General features: G+C 40.0%; 1 protein-coding gene across 5 annotated transcripts in view; it reads left to right on the plus strand.

Annotated features, from left to right (window-relative positions):
• brd1a (bromodomain containing 1a) overlaps positions 1 to 16,669 on the plus strand; it is a 42,312-nt gene extending 25,643 nt beyond the window's left edge. For 2 of the 5 annotated variants that reach the window (XM_062996455.1, XM_062996457.1), the window contains exons 9-13: positions 1,583 to 1,706; positions 4,216 to 4,340; positions 9,118 to 9,227; positions 13,754 to 13,908; positions 15,238 to 16,669. In XM_062996455.1, coding sequence (XP_062852525.1) covers positions 1,583 to 1,706; positions 4,216 to 4,340; positions 9,118 to 9,227; positions 13,754 to 13,908; positions 15,238 to 15,421 — 698 coding nt within the window. In that variant the 3' untranslated portion in view covers positions 15,422 to 16,669. The remainder of the gene's footprint in view (positions 1 to 1,582; positions 1,707 to 4,215; positions 4,341 to 9,117; positions 9,228 to 13,753; positions 13,909 to 15,237) is intronic. The other 3 variants (XM_062996456.1, XM_062996458.1, XM_062996459.1) reach the window with 3 other exon arrangements.
• The last annotated feature ends 9,121 nt before the right edge of the window (positions 16,670 to 25,790 follow it).

Raw genomic sequence — 25,790 nt, forward strand, 5'->3', positions numbered from 1 at the left:
ATAAATAAATTAATAATACAAATAAATAAATAAATTTGGCTGAAAAATTCCGAACCTGGCAACCCTGTAGTGACGTCAACCAGGCAAGGTGAATAGCGCCAGTGCCCTCTGCTGTTTAAAGTAAATATTGATTCATTATACATGTAAACCGATTTGAATTGTTACACATGTGAATCGATTTTTAACTGTCTTGTGGTGCATCGTCGCATCCCTATTGATTGCACTTTTTCTGACTAGGCAACCCTAAAACTTTTATTTTCCACTGAGCGTTAAACCTGCTTTTGTGTTCTGGATTGTTGTCCTGTACTATAAGCCAGTCAGACCTCAGCTTCAGCTCATGGACGGAATCTTAACCAAGTACACTATTAAACCACCATCATTATGTTTGAGCATCAATATGCATTGCTTGCTTTTGCTGGATACAGTAAGACCCTTGGAGTTTAAAAATTCTAGTTTTGTGGCATCGATCCTTAGACCCTTATTCTAAAATGTTTGGGGATCATTCAGGTGCTTTTTATTTGATGTTTTTTGCTAATTCTACACAAGACAAGCATTGATATTTGGCTTATTTAGCAGTGGTTTCCTTCATGCTGTCTTTTAATAATTGTACTGTCATGAACAGTTACTGTAGCTGATACTTGAAAAGTCTCCAGATCTTTAGATTTTTTTCTCTGGGGTCTTCTTAAATGAGTTGTCTTTAAGCACTTGTATATATTTTTCACTCTCACTGTAGGTTGGTGGAGTCCTAGAGCTTTTAGAAATGGATTGATTGACTTACTTCATTGTACTATGGGTTAGGGCTGGGCAGTATATCGCAAATATTGGCTGCACGGTGGCTAAGTGGGTAGCACTGTCGCCTCACAGCATGAAGGTTCGATCAGGAGTGTTCGATCCCCAGGTGGAGCGGTCCGGGTCCTTTCTGTGTGGATTTTGCATGTTCAACCTGTGTCCGAGTGGGTTTCCTCCAGGTGCTCCGGTTTCCTCCCACAGTCCAAAGATGTGCAAGTGAGGTGAATTGGAGATACCAAATTGTACATGACTGTGTTTGATATAACCTTGTGAACTGATGAGTAACTACCGTTCCTGTCATGAACGTAACCAAAGTGTAAAACATGACGTTAAAATCCTAATAAACAAACAAACAATTTGAAGAAGAAAAGCTCAGGTAAGCAGCAGTTATGATTTTATGCTGCTGTGTGGTTGATCTGGGTATGTGACTGTGAGATTCTGCCAAATACGAGCAGTGGCCTGCCATTGTACTTTGTTAAGTTTACACTTTATTGTATCGTATATTGCCACTTTTCAAAAGCATAACAAGATGAGTTTTTAGGGTACTATGGGTACCAAATTCTTATTTTCATTATTAATTTTGCTTTTCTGAGGTTTTTGCTCTATTTTTGCTCTATTTTTGCTCTATTTTGCTCTATTTCTGCTTTGCAAAAATGTTTTACCTTCTGTATAAGCCATAGCTATAAGAGTAAGAGGAAACGTTAAAGAGAGGGCCCACCATGCTTACTGCACATTTTATTATGCAAGTTGACCCTCTTTTTCTTCTCTCGTTGTCTTTCTCATTGCCTGTCAGACTTGTCGAATGGTTTTTTGGATCAGGAGCCGGATTTGAGTCCCAGTAGGCAGCAGGAGCCTCGCCGTAGGTGCGTCTCTGAATCCAGCATCTCGTCCAGCGGCAGTCTGCTGGGTACCACCAGGTACAAACACATAAATCAATATTCTGTACACAACAGTATGCAAACTGACACTATTTCACTTAATGAGGCCTTTAAAAGAGCTTTTGATCCGGTGGATTATTACAAAGCAACATAAACATCTCAGACAACTACACTATATGACCATAAGTATTAGGACACCAGACCACAAGCTTGTTGGACATCCCATTTCAAAAACAAATGGTATTAACAAAGCGTGACCTTTGTGTGATCTTTCTTGTGAGCTATAACAACAGCCACAGAAGTATGTCTGTGGGAATTGGTGCTCATGCTGTCAAAAGAGCATTTGTATGGCTGGGCACTGTCTTATTAATAATGTTATAGCTATAGTCCCATGTCCTATACAGAGCTCTGACCTCAGCCCCACTGAACAGCTTTGGAACTGGAACATCAATCGAGGCTTTCCTGACCAACATCAGTGCCCGGCCATACAGATGCTTTTTTGACTAAATAAGCACAAATTCCCACTTAAATATTTCAAAGTCTTGGAAGAAGAGTTTTCAAAAGAGTGGCTAATGTTACAGCTGGTTTTTGAAGACTCAAGACAAGACAGCAAGAGGCTCGGAGACTAAAAAGTACTTTAGTCCTCTAGTTCTTTTGTCCTGTTTGAGTTTTTCCCTCCCACAGCACCGTTTTGCTGAGCTCTGGTACCCCAATTAATTTCCAGTGTTAGACTAAAGGTTCTTTTTGTCACTTCATATTCAGACCACACTGTGATAACAATTGGCACCTTGTCAGCCGACCAAAAGCCGTTCTTAAGGTTTTCCATTTTTGATGTAGAACACTAAATTTGTTAAAGTTTGCTGCACTAGAAAGAAAATGAATGGGTTTTAAATACCGTGCCTGTATGGTCTCACTTTTGTGATGGTTCTGTGACTTTTACATTTGACCAATCAAAATGTGTATTGCTACTTTTCACCCATTCAGCCCGTTCAGTAAATTTGGTACCTGGTCTAGAAAGGTAGCCAAATTTAGCATGTGTATTTAAATACAGTAGGGGTCACAGTAGGGGGCATCATGATTTAAAAACAAACCGTAGTGTACAGTACCATGTGGTAAAAAGAGGTATTTGAAGTAGCATAGCGATTCAGCGTAGATGTTAGTCTGAGCTGACTTGTTTACAGGTTGAACTTGGGGACAAATGACTTTGACTTCAGTACTAATTGTTGGTCAATAAGTCAGCAGTTTAGGGAAGACCCTGTCCTGTTCCAGCATGCCCGTGCCCTTGTGCGCAAAGCAAGCTCTAAAAAGACATGAAGAAAGCTTAAAGGTTTAAAGAAACTCCAGAGCCCTGACCTTACCCCAGAAAGAACTGGAACATCAATTGAGATTTTCTTGAGAAACATCAGTGCCCAGCCATACAAATGCTCTTTTGACCAAGTGGGCACAAATTCCCACAGACATACTTCAGAATCAGAATCACTTTATTTCGCCAGGTATGTTACACATACGAGGAATTTGCTTTTTTTTATTTGAGGAATTTTACTTCTAAGCCATGTGAGATGTCTTCCTAGAAGAGTGGCTGCTGTTTAGGGCTGCCACAATTGGTCGACCTAATCAATGATGTCAACGCTAAAAATGCATCGACATTAATATTTTACATTGATGCATCGTTTTTAAAACTGTTTATAAATTATCCCTTTTAATTTCTACAACTCCCCTGTTCATATAACGATTGATTTCTCTCAGCACTACTTGTTGCGTACTACACAGCAGCACTAGCACAATTTTACACGTTTATATTGTTTCATTAAGCTTCTTCATTTTGAGGTCTTGGAATATCGTATTTCTTAGGGCGCATTCACGTGACAAGAAACACGCACTGCACACTTTTGCTCCATTGGGCTTACGTTTTTTGCGGTTGCCGCGTCACTTAGAGCGCAAAAAGCTTCTCATGTGAAACACTTACCACTTTGTTTACATCGCTTATAATTTGAAGTAAGTTTTGAGTGAATGTGTAAGTTAGAATTGGGGCTCATTCTGTTGTTACTGTACATTGTACTTAATGAGACGTGCCCACCTCTAACTATTTTATTTCTGTTATAAGTTTAAGCACATTGCTTTGTGTACAGAATGCCATAAACACGTGCTGCACTTTGTTTAATATGGAGCACTTGAGAATTTGATAATGTGGACATAAACCCTGTGTACATTTAGTTTTGTACCATATTATTATGCCATACAGTTTATTGTTAAAATAAAAGATGCTTAAATGAGATTCTGAATGAAATTATTTGGAGGAAATTAATCGTTTAGATTAATCGACAAAATAGTCTATAGATTAATCGAAAGAAAAATAGTCGTTAGTGGCAGCCCTACTGCTGATATAACTATAAGGATCACATTTGTTTTTTAAATGGGATTGTTGGTCAGCTGGTCCATCAATGAATCAGTGATTTATAGTCTGGCATTTTGTGTATGTCTGCATTACACATGACAGATCAAAGAGCCCCACAATATTAATATTAATATTTCTCTTTTTTTCTATTAGCAGTTTTGTAACGTGTGGGAAAGGAAAGCCGGCTCTGGTGAGGAGGAACACTGTGGACGACAAAAGCGAGCTAATCACTTGCATTGAGAATGGGAACTTCGCCAAAGCTGCTAGACTCGCTGCTGGTGAGTAGGAAGCTATCAGCCTCGGTCCAGCAACCGCAGTTCTGAATGTGTTTATATTATTAAATATTAGGCTCAATCATTCACATAGTGGATTTTTCTTATACTCTGCACAGTTTAAGGTCTTAGTGCGTGCCGTACACCTACACAAACGTTTTCGTCAGTGCTGGTGGCTGGTTTGCTGGTATATTTAATAACCTTTAGTTGTTTCAGACTGGGAAAACAGCCACAAAATTGTAATCATTCCTTGTTAGTAGGATTGGGTCATAGAAAGTGTATCAGTATTGTGATAAACTCTCTGAGAATAATGCAAGTAGCATCAGTGCTGTTTCATTTGGTTGTCTATTGTAATACTAATATTACATTAGTATTACTTGATAAACCAGCCTATGGTTTATATTTATACATTATTTATTATACAATCTTTAAATACTGTATGGATAGGATTTAGGAGTGTAGATTAGGGTGTTTATGAAATCCAAATGGATTAGTATTGACTTTATAGGGTGTTTGACTTTATTTGATAGTAATATCAATGCCACTAGGTCTCCCAATCTAGTTATTTCCGATTGCCAATTGTGAAACTGCACATGCCCAATTTGTGACTTTTTTTATCACCTGCCAGTGTTGGGTCCCCACACAGAGCTGTATCGCGTACAGAGAGCTATGCTCCCCCCAATACATCCCAGGAGATCTCGTATAGCGGGAGCAACAGGAAGAGACCTCGTCCGACCTTCTCTGCCTCAAACGGCAGAGAAGGTCGAACGAGGTCTCTTCCTGTTGCTGCGAATGGTGGTAAGATTCAAATTGTCTAGTTTGAACACTCCGCAATGGTGAGCTAGCACGTTAGACCACTGCGCCACCACTAAACTTTTAAATATCGTTGGGAACGTGTGACCAGCGCACTAAAAGCAATAAGATGATGTCTTGGAAGCAGGGATAATGACTGATTAGACAAGGGTAATGACAGAATGGCTAGATTACTGGGGCCGAGCATTTCCAAATCGGTAGCCCGTGTGTGGCGTTCATGGTATGCAGTGTTAGTACCTACCAAATGTGGCCCAATGAAGGACAGTGGCAGGGTTATGAGCACCCAAGGCTATCCTGTCTGGTCCAGTCCCACTCAACAGCTTGTAGCACAAATTTCTTTAAACCTTCACGCTTGCTTTGATATAAAGGTGAATGAACACAAACAGACTGGTCAGATTGACCATGGTGTCCCCTATACACTGAGCATCAGAACTGGACCATGGAGCAGGCCGCTCAGGTGGCGAAGCGGTAAAACACACTCTGGAACCAGAGCTGGGATCTCGAATACGTCGTATCGAATCTGAGCTCTACTGGCTAGGCTGAGCGGCCACATGAACAACGATTGGCCTGTTGTTCAGATATGGGCGGGACTAAGCCGGATGAGGTCTCTCTCTCATGACTGGTGCAATTACGACCTCTGCTGGCTGATTGATGGTTCCTGCACAGAGATGAGAAAAGAGTGCTGTCAGGGTGTGTCTCTCCATACACAGTGCTGAGCTGCACTGCACTCGTCGAAAGTGTAGGTGATAAGATGCATGCTGCTCACGTGTCGGAGGGGGCGTGGGTAAGCTTCGTTCTCCTCAGTCAGAGCAGGGATCTGCATATATAAAGAACTTTATATATTAAAGAACATTATACAGTGGGGCCAAAAAGTATTTAGTCAGCCACTGATTGTGCAAGTTCTCCTACTTAGAAAGATGAGAGAGGTCTGTAATTTTCATAAACATGAGAGACAAAATTTGTCTATGAGAGACAAAATGTGAAAAAAAAAAATCCAGGAAATCACATTGTAGGATTTTTAAAGAATTTATCTGTAAATTATGGTGGAAAATAAGTATTTGGTCAATAACAAACAAGCAAGATTTCTGGCTCTCATAGACCTGTAACTTCTTCTTTAAGAAGCTCTTCTGTCCTCCACTCGTTACCTGTATTAATGGCACCTGTTTGACCTCGTTATCTGTATAAAAGACACCTGTCCACAGCCTCAAACAGTCAACCATGGCCAAGACCAAAGAGCTGTCGAAGGACACCAGGAAGAAAATTGTAGACCTGCACCAGGCTGGGAAGAGTGAATCTACAATAGGCAAGCGGGTTGGTGTGAATAAATCAACTGTGGGAGCAATTGTAAGAAAATGGAAGACATACAAGACCATTGATAATCTTCCTTGGGGTCAAGATCTCATCCCGTGGGGTCAAAATGATCATGAGAACGGTGAGCAAAAATCCCAGAACTACACGGAGGGACCTGATGAATGACCTGCAGAGAGCTGGGACCAAAGTAACAAAGGCTACCATCAGTAACACACTACGCCGAGAGGGACTCAAATCCTGCAGTGCCAGGCGTGTCCCCCTGCTTAAGCCAGTACATGTCCAGGCCCATCTGAAGTTTGTCAGAGAGCATATGGATGATCCAGAAGAGGATTGGGAGAATATCATGTGGTCAGATGAAACCAAAATGGAACTTTTTGGTAAAAACTCAACTCGTCGTGTTTGGAGGAAGAAGAAAAACCAAAGAACACCATACCTACTGTGAAGCATGGGGGTGGAAACATCATGCTTTGGGGCTGTTTTTCTGCGAAGGGGACAGGACGACTGATCCGTGTTAAGGGAAGAATGAACGTGGCCATGTATCGTGAGATTTTAAGCCAAAACCTCCTTCCATCAGTGAGAGCATTGAAGATTGAACGTGGCTGGGTCTTCCAGCATGACAATGATCCCAAACACACCGCTCGGGCAACGAAGGAGTGGCTCCGTAAAAAGCATTTCAAGGTCCTGGAGTGGCCTAGCCAGTCTCCAGACCTCAACCCCAGAGAAAATTTGTGGAGGGAGTTGAAAGTCCGTGTTGCCCAGCGACAGCCCCAAAACATCACTGCTCTAGAGGAGATCTGCATGGAGGAATGGGCCAAAATACCAGCTACAGTGTGTGCAAACCTGGTGAAGACTTACAGGAAACATTTGACCTCTGTCATTGCCAACAAAGGTTATGTTACAAAGTATTGAGCTGAACTTTTGTTATTGACCAAATACTTATTTTCCACCATAATTTACAAATAAATTCTTTAAAAATCCTACAATGTGATTTCCTGGATTTTTTTTTTCTCATTTTGTCTCTCATAGTTGAAGTGTAGCTATGATGAAAATTACAGACCTCTCTCATCTTTCTAAGTAGGAGAACTTGCACAATCAGTGGCTGACTAAATACTTTTTGACCCCACTGTATTATTAATAATAGTGGATATTAAGTTGCCACGTACCATCTACCTAAACATCGTTGCAAACCAAGTACCTATTCATGGCAGAGGTATTCCATAATGGCAGCTGATAATACTCCCTGCTACTCTTCAAAAATGGTTCAGGAATGGTTTGAGAAATGATAAAGAGTTTAAGGTGTTGAACTTGGCCTCCAGATTCCTCAGATCTCAATCCAGTCAAGCATCTGTTGGATATTCGGAACATGCACAAGTCAGACCCGTAATGCTCCACCTCTCAAATCACCGGAATTGAAGGATCTGCTGCTAACGTACTGGTGCCAGATAGAGAATTACCACAGAGAATTTTGTTGTGTCCACATATCGATTGGTCAGGTCTGTTTTGGTGGCTAAGGGGGGCCTATACATCTACCAATTAGGCAGGTGGTTTTAATATTATGGCTGATCAGTGTATGTCTTTTTTAAATATTTGCACTGATTTCAAAAGATAACATAAGATAAGATTCCTTTATTGATCCCCATGGGGGAAATTCGAGTGTAACAGCAGCTCCAGTACAGTGTAAATACAGTACATAGAATAAGTAAAATAAGAGTAGAATAAAATACAAAAATAAGGACATTATAGAAAAAAATAGCTATGCCATGCAATTACTATTATACAGTGTGGTAATTACAACAATATAATAAAACACTATATATTCTATATGTAAATATATCCATATGTGTGTATAATGAAATGTAGAGTCCAGTGCTGGGAAGAAGGGTGGGGGGATCTTGAGTTATTGTAGGGGGGGAGCTGGCTCATCAGTGTGAGGACAGCCTGTGTATTCTGCTGTTGTTATGCAGTCTGATGGCAGTTGGCACAAAAGAACGTCTGAAGCGCTCCGTCTTGCTCTTCGGTGGAATTAGTCTATGACTGAAAGAACTGCCCAGCCGCCATAGTTCCCCATTGAGAGGGTGAGAAGGATTATCCAGGATGGCCCTGATTTTGTCCTTAGTTCTCATCTCACATACTACCTCCAGACTGTCCAGCTGTAGACCCACAACAGAACTGGCTTTCCTGACCAGCTTATTTAGTTTGTTGGCATCTCCAGCCTTGATGCCACCACCCCAGCACACCACAGCAAAAAAGAGGGCGCAGCAAAAAAGTAAAGAGCCACCCTCTGTATTATGTATGCTGGTATTACCAGCTGTATGGTGTAAACTTCAGAGCGCTGGTCTTAATATGTCTATTCAATCTGTGAACTTTTTGTCAGTAGTAGCTTGGTGGTTAGGAGATCAGATTAGTGATCAGATTGCTGGTTCAAGCCCCATTACTACCACATTGCCACTTTTGGGACCTGGAGCAATGTCCTTAATTTTCAGTTCAATTGCTTGTGTTGTATTTGGTCACTTGTAAGTTGTTCTGAATACCAGCGTAAAGCTACCGATACCTAAATGCCCAGTGTGCCCGTGACACTCTGTATAACCACCACTTTAGTAGTGTTGTGCTCCACTTGCAACCCTCATAACCACATTGTCAATATTTTCTGTTTTCATAGATGTTGGCAGCAGCAATTTTTGGATGCCAGCTAAGGCTGCAAAAGTTGTGTTGGAACCTTTAAAGCTAGTTTGGGCAAAATGTAGCGGATACCCCTCCTACCCCGCCTTGGTGAGTGTGAATGTGTGTTTGTGTGTGTGTTCCTTATTAACACCCTTGGAAAAATAACGCACTAGTGGTTCCTGCCAATGTTTTTTAATGAAATTAAAGCGATTTTGCTTCTGTCCAAGTGCACATGTGGGATACAAAACATCTGTTAATAAATTAATGACTTTATTAAAACAAATAAGTGGGGCTGTACTAAATTCACAGAAAAATGTGATTAATTTCATAGCAGTCATTAATTACACTCATAAATTAGATGATGTCCGTGTCCCACCACCCCCGTGCACATCATTTGTTGGGAGTTTTCCAAACTCAGTTACCCAACTAGTGTTTTAGCTGCTTTAGACTTTGACTTCTTGGACATTTTGTCAAACCAATTGTTAGTGTAACTGAGCATGTTTAGAGTTCGCTAAGTTGGTCGCTCAGGTAGCGCAGCGGTAAAAACACATGCTGGAACCAGAGCTGGGATCTCGAATACATCGTATCGAACCTCAGCTCTGCCTACCGGCTAAGGCTGAGCGGCCACATGAACAACGATTGGCCTGTTGTTCAGATATGGGCGGGACTAAGCTGGATGGGGTCTCTCTCCCATGACTGGTGCAATTACTCTGCTGGCTGATTGATGGCGCCTGCACCGAGATGAGAAAATTGTGCTCTCAGGGTGTGTCTCTCCGTATACAGTGCTGAGCTGCACTGAACTCGTCAAAGTGCAGGTGATAAAATGCATACGGCATGCTGCCCACGTGTCGGCGGGGGCGTGGGTTAGCTTCGTTTTCCTATATCAGAGCAGGGATCGGCATTGGTGGAGAGGAAGCATGATGCATTCGGGCAATTGGACGCGCTAAAAAGGAGAAAAAGGGGAGAAAATGCATAAAGAAAATATAAATATATATATATAAAAAAGAGTTTGCTGAGTTTATAAAGAAAGACATACACTGTACATAGACAAACTGTCAGAAGCATAATACTTTACTGGTTGGTTCTTTTGAGGTGCATCACAAAGATGATCACGTGTGTAGAAAAGCACACTTGGACAAAATGCACTCAATACGTAAACACATACATCAAACATTATCAGTACACTACTCCACAGAAAAGTCTCCTACACTAACTTAATTGCCATATGATTGCTAGGACCGCCTCATATTGCATATTGTGCCTCATATTTCAAACACTACGCTAATTAAAAATGTTACATCGCTAAACACAAACCTTACGTTTTGAATTTCACAGCAAATTGCATATTGCACGGGACACGGCTCATTTCATGGTCCATGCCGTGACTTTCATGGCCGTGAATGAGGTATGGCCTTACATATAAGCATCGCTTCACCTTAGTCAGGGCCACAATGGGTCCAGTGCACTGGTAGAATCACACCTTGGACGTGCTGGTCCATGTTAAACTTTCCACAGACAGTACTTGCACCCTGATGGTATTGTGTTAGTTATTAGTAAACATGGTTGTACACCAAATAATAGATTGTAGATTCTAATAGATAATAGATTCCTTTATGTATAGAGTTATATATCAACCACTGCATGGTTAGCAGAGTCACCTTGTGTTCCTAATAAAGCGACAAGTAGGTTTAAGCACTTTTGGTGGATCTGATAAAGCAACATCCAAACAACACACGATCATGTTAGTTTCGAGCGGCACGGTGGCTAAGTGGGTAGCAATTTCACCTCACAGCAAGAAGGTCCTGGGTTCGATCCCCAGGTGGGGCGGTCCAGGTCCTTTCTGTGTGGAGTTTGCATGTTCTCCCCATGTCCACGTGGGTTTCCTCTGGGGCTCCGGTTTCCTCCCACAGTCCAAAGACGTGCAAGTGAGGTGAACTGGATTCACTAAACTGTCCATGACTGTGTTTGATATATCCTTGTGAACTGATGAATCTTGTGTAATGAGTAACTACCGTTCCTGTCATGAATGTAACCAAAGTGTAAAACATGACGTTAAAATCCTAATAAACAAACAAACCGTGTTCGATTCACTGTATCTGGTCAGTGAGGGTTCCTACGATGGTGTCTTTCTGTTGACAGAAGGTGGAAGGGTGTACAGAGCTATAGTCAATTATTGTATTTTCACAAACTGCATATCTATGATAGGTGAAGCTCATGAGTCATTAAGTGTGTGTACTAAGTAATTAAAGCTAATGAAGTGGTCGGCGTGTTTTGAAGATAATTACCATATGGTTCTTTCAGACATGTTAATTCTATAAAGATAACTGGCACAGTGGATCCTATAGCAACAGTTTTTTTTATTCTATTTTATTTATTCAAATTTCCCATTTTTCATTGTGCAGTGTTATTTTCTAATAACATAGTCTAGTCTAGAGTCTTAGAGTCTTTTCCTTTAATACTTAATTAAACGTGATGAGGAATCTCTTCATCCCACCGATTTAGTTATATATTTTTTAATAAATGCATTTTCTCCCCTTTTCTCCCGTTTTTTTTAAGCGTGTCAAATTTTTACCCATTTGCATTATGCTTCCTCTCTACTGGTGCTGATCCCCACCCTGATTGAGGAGAGCGAACTGACACACGCCCCCTCTGACACGTGCAGTAGCCAACTGCATCTTTTCACCTGCACGAGGCGAATTCATATGCGATCAGCCTTGTGCACAGAGAGCCACACCCTGATCAGCATTATTCCTCTACTCTGTGCAGACGCCATCAATCAGCCAGCAGAGGTCGTAATTGCATCAGTTATGAGGTCCCTATCCGGCTCCCTTCCCTGGATGAACAACAGCCGAACGTTGTTCATGTGGCCGTCCAGCCCAGCCGGATGGCAGAGCTGAGATTCGATACGATGTATTGGAAATCCCAGCTTTGGTGTGCTAGTGTATTTTACCGCCGCACCACCTGAGCGGCCGTTCAGGTGCAAATTTGACGCTAATATTTGTAAACATTTTATTGGCTTAGTATATTCTCATGCAAGGGTTTCTATACATTCATGTTTTGTTGGTCTTTAACATAAATTCAGGGCAGCACGGTGGCTCGGGGGTAGCAGCAAGAAGGTCCTTCTTAGGTGGAGCAGTCCGAGTCCTTTCTGTGTGGAGTTTGCATGTTCTCCCTGTGTCTGTGTGGGTTTCCTCCAGGAGTACAAAGACATAGAAGTGAGGTGAATTGGAGATACAAAATTGTCCATGACTGTGTTTGATATTTAACTTAAACTGATGAATCTTGTATAACCAGTAACTACTGTTTCTGTCATGAATGTAAACAAAGTGTGTAAAACATGATGTTAAAATCCTAATAAATAAATAAATCTACGTAAATAGAAGTTAACATCCTTTCCAAAATCAAACTTCGGAACATTTTAATGCATAATTAATTTAATTAAATTAAATTAATTAATGTAATTGTTTGCAAAATTTCACATGTTGTGGGATTGTTAGAAAAGTGTGGCATTTATTTTTAATAGTTTCTTTTGTGAAATATGCTCAATTATGCGATTGTCCTCATCGACCGTTTCATCCTGGTCAGGGTCGTGACCAGGATGGTCCACAGGTAAACACTGGGCACAAAGCAGGAATATTCTGGACAGTAATCTATTGCAGGGCTTCAACTTCCCATTAGACATAGACATAGATGTCTGGTTGGCTAATAACACTGCCCAGATTCGAACCCGCATCTCAGAGGTTGTGGACTAGCACTGTAGATCACTGCCCAACAGAACGCCCTGTTAATTGCTTTCACGGAACGGCAAATTTGACCAGGACAGTTTAAACTCAGCAAGCCGTAGCATAGTGGTTAAGGAACTGGACTAGTAATCAGAAGGTCACTGGTTCAAGCCCACCAACGCCAGGTTGCTGCTGTTGGGCCCTTGAGCAAGGCCCTTAACCCTCAATTGCTCAAACTGTATTGTATACTGTAATGTAAGTCGCTTTGGATACAGGCGTCTGCTAAATGCTGAAAATGTAAATGTAAAAATGTAAACTCGAGTCCTATTATAAGGACAGTAAGCATATTTGTATCCACTAGATGGCAGCATTTCACGTCTTTTAATATTTTTTAATCAAACTCAGTAGTAGTTCAAAGATTCACTGATTGGAATTGGTGCATTGATACACTATATAGACAAAAGTATATTTTACTGAATGGGCACAAATTCCCACAAACAAACTTAAGTTTGTGAAAAGCCTTTTTAGAAAAGTGGCTGTTTTTATAGCTGAAACAATCATATACAGGTCACTCTGTTTCAATATAATGTGTTTTTGAAATGGGATGTCCAACAAGCTCAAGGTCAGGTGCCCAAATAAGATATGGCTTTGTTTGTATGAGTAAAGTTTGTCACAACTTGTGCAGCTATTCTTATTATTATTGTACTTTGTAGAGTGTAAAGTGAAATTTCACTGCTGTGGCCACGTTTCCCCTTTTAAAACTAAAATATGTTGTGTTAAATCACTGATCACTTTAGTCTGAACCAATTCCTCGTTCTTTAATAGACTAGACATGCGTGGATAAATGTTCAATGTCTTCCGTTTGGATCAGAAGCATTAGATTTGTAACCTCTGCATCTTTGTTTCTCATAGATAATCGACCCACACATGCCTCGGGTGGGCTGCCATCACAACGGGGTGTCCATTCCAATCCCCCCTCTGGACGTGCTGCGGATTGGGGAGCAAATGCAGTACAAGTCGGAGGAGAAGCTCTTCCTCGTCCTGTTCTTCGACAACAAACGCAGCTGGTGAGAGTTTAAAAATGGGTTTCTTCTAGGACTAAGCATTTTAAATAATAGTGGATGTGATCATTCAAAGTGGCAGGATAGTTCTTACATGATCTGGCCATAAGTATGTGGACAACCCTTTGAATTACTTGTTTTAGCCACACTCATTTCTAAAAGCTGAATGACACCACTTTTTATTGGGTGGGTACAGATCCCCACAGACATACTCCTGAATGTTATGGAAAGTCCTCATGTCAGGCTGCAATCACACGATACACCGGATGTGCAATTGCTTTTGATGGACACGGCTAGGCCGCATACCGCTCACCACACAAATGTACAGTTGGTACCACTTGTCGCTGCACTCAGACTTGAATCTGATTTAATTCTGACCCAGTTTGCCCCTGACCTTTTCAGAGCGCCGCCAATGAAACGAATTGTTTATATGTATCACTGAAGCGAAGCACTGACATGGCAAAGAGAAACTGATTCTCACTGTGTTATAAAACCCTGAACTGTTAAAAAAAATATAAAACTATGTGTGCATAGACTGTCAGCACTGTCAGTCAGTACTGTGTGGTGTTTTAATCTCAGCACTTAATTAATCTCTTATTGTGCCTAATACACAAGGGATCTTCAAAAAGTTTCCACACTTTTATATTTGGGTTGGAAACGGTGGGGTGAGGGTGGGAGGGAGTAGTAATTGGTTGTGACTGAGAGAGCTTATAGTCCTGATTTAGCCCCATCTGATTTCCACCTTTTTGCACCGCTCAAAGAGAATTTTCATGTGGTGATGATGTGAAAGAAGCGGTGCATCAGTGGCTAAGTTGGTTTGATGCTGGGGAAAATGCATGTAATTTGTTTTTAAAATTCTTAATAAATACAGTAAAAAAGTGTGGAAACTTTTTGAAGATCTTTCATAAAAAAAAAAGAAAAAAAAACCCAGGATATTGCGGATGGAAAGATCATGGATTTACTTTTTTAGAATTATTAAAAAAATTCTTATAGTGGTACTAAAAAAATAACATGCTGTAGGTGCTAATATGTTGCAACATCATAATGTTATTTTAGTTCTGTTCAATTATTACTTTTTTATTTTTATTAAATAAAATTAAATAAAAAATAAATTAAATAATTTATTTAAATAAATTAAATAAAAAAATGTTTACTTGCTGTTATTAATCTCTTATTGTGCCCAATATATGAATGAAACTATACTAAAGGGGGCGACTGTTTTTTTTTATTTATAATATGCATTTGTTTAATAACCAGATGAATATAAAATGTAGTTGATGCCATGTGGCTTTTTTTTTATGTTCTTACACTAACGTTCTCACGCTCTCTGTGTAGGCAATGGCTTCCTAAATCCAAAATGGTCCCTCTTGGCATCGACAAGACTATCGACAAGATCAAACTGATGGAGGGCCGCACCTCATCTATCCGCAAAGCCGTTCAGACGGCATTCACGCGTGCCATGAACCACCTGAGCCGGGTACAGGACGAGCCGAGCAGCGACCTCAGCGACGTCGACTGAAACCCTTCCGCGTCCGTCTCTGCGGACCAGAGTGGATCGTTAAGCCTTAGTAATCATCACGCCTCGCTCAGATGTCATCAACCTGCTGCTACGTCTTGCCGGCTGGAGCCTCGATGACTGTGTATAGGAGCGCATTTAGTCGTCTGTTCTGCAGCTTCACTGTGCCGAGATCCTGCTGCCAACTCACCTACCACTCGCTTACCACTCGCCTTCTCCCTGCACGGCCTTCGTTCCACCCGAACGTCTCGTCTCCACCCAGTTACAAGTGTTCATGTATTTAACAGACTCTCTATGTAAATAAGTGTAAATGTTCCCATGCTAACTTATTCGAGTTGCCGCACTGGGTACTGAATATTTTTTTTTTTTTAGTATTTATATTTTGGTTGGTGAATTTCCGGAAGCATCACAGCGTCTTCCTTACTGATGCAGAAAAAAAAAGGAACGGACGCTCGATCAGGGCTTGAAAAAATGTGAGAGTATTTTCTGTTTTCATTATTATGGTTTAAATTATTGAAGTTTATAAGCATAAACTTTTTCTTTTTGGTATTAAATGTCTTTTGTAACCAATAATGTTTTTTATACCAGTTTTAGCCTATTTTGTTGTGATATATTTATATAAATAAATATATATCTGTATTCTTTAGATGCTCACACACACTGTTGTGTTGTTCTGGATACTCAAAGTGCTCAAAGTTGTTTTCATGAAACCAAAAGTAAAAATGCTGCCCAGACATTTCCTTATTATTATTATTAATATTATTAATATTTTTTTTTTACATTTTATTTGTTTGTTTGTGTTTGTTTTTATCTTTATTTGTGTATCAGCGACACTGTATTGTTTAAATGGATTACGATGGACGGTTTGGTTTTGCATTTGGGACCTTCATGATCATTACTGAATGATGTGAATGTGTTATTTATTTGTTGGATATAAAGTATCTGCATTACTTTGTACTATGTGAAAAAACGAGTCAGTATGGCACATTCCGGTGACTCTACGTTGATCGATTGCCTTTTTGTTTGTTTTTTGTTTAATATGAAATTACTGCTAAGACTGTTTAGTGAAAATACATTCTGTCAGTTTAGTTGTACTCTGGGTAGCGAAGGGTAGATCTTTGGATACTTTTATACAATATAGATTTTTTTGATAATAAAACGGTTGCTGGTTATTATTATTATTATTATTTTTTATTTTATTTTTTTTTAATAGAAATGCTGATAATAAACCAGACAAAGATGTGCACCACAGGCATGTTTTATATCTATTTTTTTTAAATTATTTTACCCAGCACAAACTTGCAACACCCACACTAACCATAAATCAGCCATAACATTAAAACCACCTCCTTGTTTCTACACTCACTGTCCATTTTATCAGCTCCACTTACCATACAGAAGCACTTTGTAGTTCTACAATTACTGACTGTAGTCCATCTGTTTCTCTACATACCTTTGTAGCCTGCTTTCACCCTGTTCTTCAATGGTCAGGACCACCACGGAGCAGGTATTATTTAGATGGTGGACCATACTCAGCACTGCAGTGACACTGACATGGTGGTGGTGTGTTAGTGTGTGTTGTGCTGGTATGAGTGGGTCAGACAGCAGCACTGCTGGAGTTTTTAAATACCGTGTCCACTCACTGTCCACTCTATTAGACACTCCTACTTAGTTGGTCCACCTTGTAGATCTAAAGTCAGAGACGATCGCTCATCTATTGCTGCTGTTTGAGTTGGTCATCTTCTAGACCTTCATCAGTGGTCACGGGACAATGCCCACGGGGCGCTGTTGGCTGGATATTTTTGGTTGGTGGACTATTCTCAGTCCAGCAGTGACAGTGAGGTGTTTAAAAACTCCATCAGCGCTGCTGGGTCTGATCCACTCATACCAGCACAACACACACTAACACACCACCACCATGTCAGTGTCAGTGCAGTGCTGAGAATCATCCACCACCCAAATAATACCTGCTCTGTGGTGGTCCTGGGAGAGTCCTGACCATTGAAGAACAGGGTGAAAGGGAGCTAACAAAGCATGCAGAGAAACAGATGGACTACAGTCAGTAATGGTAAACTACAAAGCGCTTCTATATGGTAAGTGGAGCTGATAAAATGGACAGTAAGTGTAGAAACAAGGAGGTGGTTTTAATGTCATGGATGATCGATGTATGACTGGAGTACACCATATACAACAATACAAGACTACACAACAACAACCATTAGGGAAATTTTTACCAACAAACCAACAGGAAAAGTACTGATCTTAGAAGAAATAAAACTGAAATCACTTATTTTATAATTAAAATAATAGTTACAATTATATAGAAAATGTACTAGCCAGTTGGGGTGGTCAGGGTCCTTTCTGTGTGGAGTTTGCATGTTCTCCCCGTGTCTGTGTGGGTTTCCTCCGGGAGCTCCGGTTTTCTCCCACAGTCCAAAGACATGCGAGTGAGGTGAATTGGAGATACAAAATTGTCCAGGACTGTGTTTGGTGTTAAAGACTGAAACTAATAAATCCTGTGTAACGAGTAACTACCTGTCCTGTCATGAATGTAACCAAAGTGTTAAACATGACGTTAAAATCCTAAAACATAAAAATAAAATTCAGCTCAAGACAGTATAAAATATTTATTATCTTTATAAATACCAAAAATCAGTTAAAATTGAATTAATAATAGAAGAATACATGAAAAGTAACAATTTATCCAATTTTGGATGCAGGTTTTCTGCTCTTTTTTACACAAGTTTTTAGTTGCACAAACTCTGGTGCTTTACTGTCATATTTTGCTCTTTATAATGTGCCACACTTTTTCGACTGCAGGCAGGTCGATGTAGCATGTTTAATCTCTTCTTATACAGCCATGCTATTAAAAACTGCCCCGTGTTTAAACAAGCAGGGATATCTTGAATATCTTGCTTTCAGCATTAATCAGAATCAGAATCAGATTTGTGGCCAAGTATGTGGATACACACAAGGAATTTGGTTCCGGCTTATGGTATCTCTCTAGTATAAATCCAGTATACAAGCAATGTACAGTATAAGTTGCAGACAATGCACAAGCATGTTGTGTTTCATTTTAATTTAATGTTTTTAATTAAACATTAAACACAAAAATATACAAACTATAAGACTATATACAGGCAATATATAGATAGAGATAGATAGATACTTTATTTATCCCGAGGGAAATTATTGGTCTTCAGTAGTTTAACAAGCAAGAAGAGAAACTAATACAAATACAAATAAAGTAGTAGTGTAGTAAGTAGGGTGTAGCGAATGTACAATGTGTATATGTACAATATATGGTATGTAAAAAAATTTTTAGTATTGTATTAGGTTGTAGCAGGGTGGACATTCTGACATAAAATTTGCCATTAGATAGCGAGTGAGCAAAACCATGCTAGCATAAAAGTGAATTCAGACAAATAATTCTCTGCTTTTTAGTATGATTATTTTTAAAATGATCAAATCGTATTGCTTTTTCATCAGCAATAAAATGAAACTCATAAAGAAAAGAAAAAAACAAGGTTTAGAGGGACTTAAGCAAAGCTTTTAAACAGTATTGAAAGACTGATATATTTTCATGAATAAACCTCATATATCCATCACTAAATCAGAATGTACAGCACTGGGGACATGGGAAAACCTCTGGTATCTTTTGGGGGGGGGGGGGGGGGGGGGATAGAAAGCATTGTGTTTATTATTTGAAAGTGTTAATTATTTCAGTTATGCCTAGTTCACACTACACAACTTTTGCCCTGATTTTCGCTCGGTGACTGGTCGGCGCTAGATTTGCCGGCTTGGGAGCAGCTCGGCGTTCGCTTGGCGATCGAAACTCGGCTCTCAATCGCTATGTGTGAACTACTCAACAACTCGATCCGAGCACTCGCCGACCGAAGCGAGATTTCTAGCATGTCAGATATCTGAATCTGAGTTGCCCGACTGGCAATGAGTGCTATGTCGAACAGCCTATGAGAACGCAAGATACGATATGAGTGGAAACGCAGGGGAAGAGCTGTAAGAAGGTGGAACAGGGGCATAATATAGTTTCAATCAGAATACATCGACACACACACAAGTTTTACAGTATTTCTGACCTTACCGTTCTCTACAAAACATAACACCAACGTTGTATTGCAAAATATATTTATTAACCTCCAACTCACTATAGAGCAATCCCTGCTGCTCGCGTTGCCAAATCCACTCAGATTCATTTATTTTCTCCTTGATTTTATGCTGCACATCAGCGCACGAACTTTGATCGCTCGCTAATTGTTGACATTTTTTGGACGTGGTATCATTAAACCTTTCTTCACTTCTCGCGTGTGTTTTCGTGACAAAACGTAGTTTGGGAGACCAGAGAAGCTCGTCTGCGATTCCAGTTGGTGAACGATCTGTAGTGTGAAACCCCGTCGCCAATCAGTCGTGTAGTGTGAAATACACACCGACTTGAAAGACTCCCGATTACAAGAGATCCAGGTGTGTAGTGTGAACTGTACAGCGACCTGACGACTTGGAAAGTCGTGTAGTGTGAACTTGGCATAAGCTGTTTAGAAATTGTATTGTTTAAAATTTACTTAATAAATACAATGATCAGTACTGGGGACATGAAAGGCACCGAATTGTAGGAATGACCCTAATAGTGGTAATATACTGATAATAATAAAAGCAATATGTGTAGATAAAATAATATAGATTATAACCGATATATACATACAGGTATGAATACAAGAATTTAAATATCAGGGAGGAATATAGTCTTGGAAATGGCGGTACAATGTGTGTTTGAGTTTGTTGATTCGGTTTAACGTCCCCATCATCGTGTGGTGTTAAACAGTCTGACTGCCTGGGGTACAAAAGACTTTCTGTTATGATGAAGTGTTATTCAAGATACATGCGTGAAAGATTTTATTCACTTTGATTCATAGAATACTGAGCAGATTTAATCATATTGGCCACTGGATGGCACTGTGACACTATAATTCTAAACTGTCCCTCTCAACAGGAGGCTTTTAAGTGGGTTCCTTCAAATATCTTCTAGTCCTCGTTTGGCTTTCATAATGCAGAGGCAAATATCTTCCCTGCATTTCATTTGCATACTTTAACGAAGGAAATTTAAATACCTCTGTGTGTGCCAAACTATTGCTTTAAAATATATGACCAATATTTTTACATATTTTAAGTATGAGCACTGTGATTAGTATCAGCGGCATGTTTTGTTTTCCATGGGTTGAATAAACAACGCACATAAATCCAACTGGGCTGTTTGACTTTTGATGAATCTGAAATCTGTACCGATAGTAATATTGCTGAAAAAAAGAGAACGTAAATGAAAATTGAAAGCATGAAATTGACCGTGTCAGAAAGCCAAAATAGGTGTTGATTGTAGCACTTGGATCTTATAAAACGCGCCCTGCAGAATGCTAATAGCGGCCCGGCTCCACTTTGGTTGTCTCTCTTCAGCATCAGGTACTAATTGCACGGGGAAGTAAACGGCACGCTCAGGTGGAGAAGGTGGCAAGTGGAGCATGAATATCAATCTCCCACATCAGTGTCGGCGAAATGACTTTGGCGACGCCTAAGTGCCCTAATTATCCTGGCCCGCTCAGGAGGCCCGGCGTAGTGCCGAGAGGCCTGGGAGCTTCGCTGATCTAAGTCAGCGGGTGATGCTGGATGATCCCTTATGAATTGTACCCATGTGTCACAGGCTTTTGTATAAAACATTTTGGAAAAGTGGCCAGGAAGAACTAAACCTGCTGACATATTTTAGTTTTGCAACAAGGAGATGCAACAATACAGGAAAAAAAACATACAGTGGTACCTTGTAACTCAACGTCCCCTAAACTCAAAATATTTGAAACACAACACCCTTCGTCGAGAAATGTGTACCCTTAAACTCAACATTTCCCTTAAACTCAACGTGTGTGAGACTGCTGCTTTGTTCAGCGCTCGACTTGAGCGGTGTGGTAAAATGTCATCAAAGTGCGAATATGAGACGAATCTGCATTTGTGTGGAATAACCGTCAAATCCACTCTGAAAGCTCCACATGTATCTGTGTTTAGCTGGATTTTCCTCCTGTTTCACTTTTAAACTTGTGTTACAGCTCGAGGTTCTGAGAAATTCTGAGAATACTCTCCATTACAGCAACTTATTAAATATCCATAGTATACACCGATCAGCCATAACATTATGACCACCTCCTGGTTTCTACACTCACTGTCCATTTTATTAGCTCCACTTACCATATAGAAGCACTTTGTAATTCTACAATTACTGACTGTAGTCTATCTGTTTCTCTGCATGCTTTGTTAGCCCCATTTCATGCTGTTCTTCAAGAGTCAGGACTCTCCCAGGACTATTATTATGGATTATTTGGTTTGTGGATCATTCTCAGCACTGCAGTGACAATGACATGGTGCTGGTGTGTTAGTGTGTGTTGTGCTGGTATGAGTTGATCAGACACAGTGGTGCTGATGGAGTTTTGAAGACCATTTTGAGGTTTTGAGTTTTGAAGACCAGAGTTTTGAAGTTTCTGACCATTGAAGAACAGGGTGAAAGCAGACTTAAAGGTATGCAGAGAAACAGATGGACTACAGTCAGTAATTGTAGAACTACAAAGTGCTTCTATATGGTAAGTGGAGCTGATAAAATGGACAGTGAATGTAGAAACAAGTAGGTGGTTTTAATGTTATGGCTGATCAGTGTATTTTTAATCCTCTGGATCTAGTGTGTCTATCTTATTCTTAATATAGTCAAGCATGGCCCCCGATATTTTATGAAAAACGTCAAGAGATCCCTTCAAGGAAATTCGTATCTTTTCCAGTTTAAAACAAGTCAAAACTTCTCTGACCCATCCATCATTCGTAGGTGGGAGACTATGTTTCCATGTGAGCAGAACAGTGCGTCTAACCAACAACGTAGTAAAGGCAAGAACCTTTTGTGAAGCGCCTGATATTGATGCCCCCCTGCTGACATATTTTAGTATAAATTCTTTAAATGTTGGGAGCATAGTGGTGTAGCTGGTGGAGCGAGTGCTTCACATTAACATGGGTCTGTCTTTCAAGGGTTTTGCATGTTCTTTCTGTGCCTGTGTGAGTTTTTCTGAATCCATATACAATTCAGCTGTTGAAATTGTATTTATTTTCTATAATTGCTTTCATTTGGACATTAATTAACAGAAATTGTGCAGATTATTATATTTTATATATTTTATTTATTTATTTTAAGAGAGATTATTTGGTGATCTTGTGCATAATCCAGGGGTTCGAATCCCATGCTGGGAACACAAATACAGAAAGCGTATGATGATTCGTAAACCTTTTCAAGGTTTCAATCAAATATGGGAACAAACAATCCCCTGTGGCGACCCCTAAAAATACAAGAGCAGCCGAAAAAAGTCTTTATTTACATGGAGATTATTTTAAAGAAATGAATTTAAAGCACCATTTTTGCTCTCCCAGGACCACCAGAGAGCAGGTATTATTTGGGTGGTGGATCATTCTCAGCACTGCAGTGACACTGACATGGTGGTGGTGTGTTAGTGTGTGTTGTGCTGGTATTAGTGGATCAGACACAGCAGCGCTTCTGGAGTTTTTAAATACCGTGTCCACTCACTGTCCACTCTATTAGACACTCCTACCTAGTTGGTCCACCTTGTAGATGTAAAGTCAGAGACGATCGCTCATCTATTGCTGCTGTTTGAGTTGGTCATCTTCTAGACCTTCATCAGTGGTCACAGGACGCTGCCCATGGGGCACTGTTGGCTGGGTATATTTTTGGTTGGTGGACTATTCTTAGTCCAGCAGTGACAGTGAGGTGTTTAAAAACTCCATCAGCGCTGCTGTGTCCGATCCACTCATACCAGCACAACACACATTAACACACCACCACCATGTCAGTGTCACTGCAGTGCTGAGAATGATCCACCACCTAAATAATACCTGCTTTGGTGGTCCTGTGAGAGTCCTGACTCTTGAAGAACAGCATGAAATGGGGCTAACAAAGCATTTAAAGAAACAGATGGACTACAGTCAGTAATTGTAGAACTACAAAGTGCTTCTATATGGTAAGTGGAGCTGATAAAATAGACAGTGATTGTTGAAACAAGGAGGTGGTTTTAATGTTATGGCTGATCGGTGTATATGATATATACAATATACAGTATACTATACTATGATATATACTATAAATTATATTTTGCTATATTTTATTATATATGTATAACCAAAAATATATTTAATTACATTTTATTAACAAAGAGATCATTTAAATAAAGTTAATAAAGTGTAGGCCGGGGTCTACACAGACATGATTGGCCATGTCCTTGGGGGAAGGAGGAGAAAAGGGGTGAGGGGCTGAAGGCTTGCAATGGATTGGTGCCCTGTCCAGTGTAGTCCAGTCTGGCACCTGGTGTGTACTAGTGGAATCGAGCCCACCACAACCCTGACCAAGATGAAGCGATTAATGAAAATAGAATGAAACAGAATGAAATAATAGTAATAACAGTAGCAACAATTATTTTATTTAGTACAATTTAATACAATCCTTTAAAACTAAATATTTAAACAGTAAACTCAATGTACTGTGTAATCACGTTTGTCGTGATTTTTTTTAGTAAATTATACAATATTAGAACACAACCAGGTGCTCCAGTTCAGCATTCTACATGCTAATACATGCTACTGGTCAGCCAAATGTCCACACAAACATGATTGGCTATATCTGAGGAAGGAGTGGTTGGCCGAAGCCCTGCCCAGATTGGCTCCCTGTCCAGGGTATTCCTGTCTTGTGCCCAATGTTTCCCGAAGGAGCCAGACCGGCCGTAACTCTGATCCAGATTAAGTGGTAGACTAAAATAAATTAAATGATACAAGAAAAAAAAAAACATAGACTATAATGTAGATTATTTTCTGCTCCTATTTAAACATCTAAGCTTTGTGCACTGTGTGTATGATAGTCGCTACCACAGCTGTTAACCCCCCTTCACATTCACACTTACTGCACTTTATAAGCACAACCTCTAGTGCACATCTGCTTCTGTCAGTGTTCATCTTGTATTTATATAACAAATGTATAATGTTATAATGTCCAACCTTTTGCATTTTGCTCTTTTATTTTGCTTGTTCATTCTGTTTTGTAATTGCATAATCTTTAGAACAGATTCATTAAAAACGTGTAGAGTTCACTGTTCATTTTAGATTTATTCATTGTCTGCTTTACCACCACGTTATACTGGTCAGTGTTGCAGTGACCGATTCATTGAATGAAAGGTAGGAAACACACTGGGCAGATTGCCAGTCCATCACAGTGCACACACACATACACTTTAGTAGCTCAAATTGGCCTGACTGCAGGTCTTTGGACTTGAGAAGGGAAAACAGAGCACCTGGAGTTAACACAGTGAGAACATGAAAACTCCACACATAAAGGACCCTGGCCGGTCAGCTGGAGAATCAAACCCAGGCCCTTCTTACTGTGAGCGACTATGTCACTGTGACGTCTCAGTTTGAAAACCAGTGAAGACGTTAAATATTTTAAATCACATAATTATTTTTTTCACATGGATCATTTTAGGGTTGTTTCTTAAAAAGAGTTAATTTATTTCTCCCTTTTTCTCCCGATTTTTAGCACGTCCAATTTTTACCTAATTGCATTGTGCTTCCTCTCTACTGATGCTGACCCCCTGCCCCTGATTGAGGAGAGCGAACTGACTGCATCTTTTCACCCGCACAAAATAAGTTCATATGTCGGTCAGCCTTGTGCACGGAGAGCCACACCCTGATCAGCATTATTCCTCACTCTGTGCAGACACCATCAGTCAGCCAGCAGAGGTTGTAATTGCTTCAGTTAGGCAGTCCCTATCCCTATCCTTTCCTGGATGAACGACAGCCAATCGTTGTTCATGTGGCCACGCAGCCCAGCCGGATGACAGAGCTGAGATTCATTATGATGTATTTAAAATCCCAGCTCTGGTGTGCTAGCATATTTTACCGCTGCACCACCTGAGCGGCAAAAAAGAGTTAATTATTGTAATTGTGTCATTGATTTAAAAGACTGACATTACTGTTTTGGCGCTCTGTTTAGCGTGAACTAGCCGATAGTGTTTCTTGGTTGTACCAGACCCTTAATGAATCACCTTTTGAAAATAAATAAATGTAGTTAGCTTAGCAAAATTGCTAAAAATGCTGATACACTGTTAAGTCAAAACATTAGGACCTCATTTGAGGTACAAAATGGTATGTGTTTTTATTCTATTTTATTAGAATAATTCTCAGGAGAAAAAAACCTTTTCATAAATGCTAAAATGGCAGTAATGTAGAATAGTTACATGAACCTAAATCCCATGAGCAGAGCTAGTTTAACATCCAGACT

Source organism: Trichomycterus rosablanca, chromosome 1, assembly GCF_030014385.1.
Source record: "Trichomycterus rosablanca isolate fTriRos1 chromosome 1, fTriRos1.hap1, whole genome shotgun sequence".
Taxonomy (NCBI): domain Eukaryota; kingdom Metazoa; phylum Chordata; class Actinopteri; order Siluriformes; family Trichomycteridae; genus Trichomycterus; species Trichomycterus rosablanca.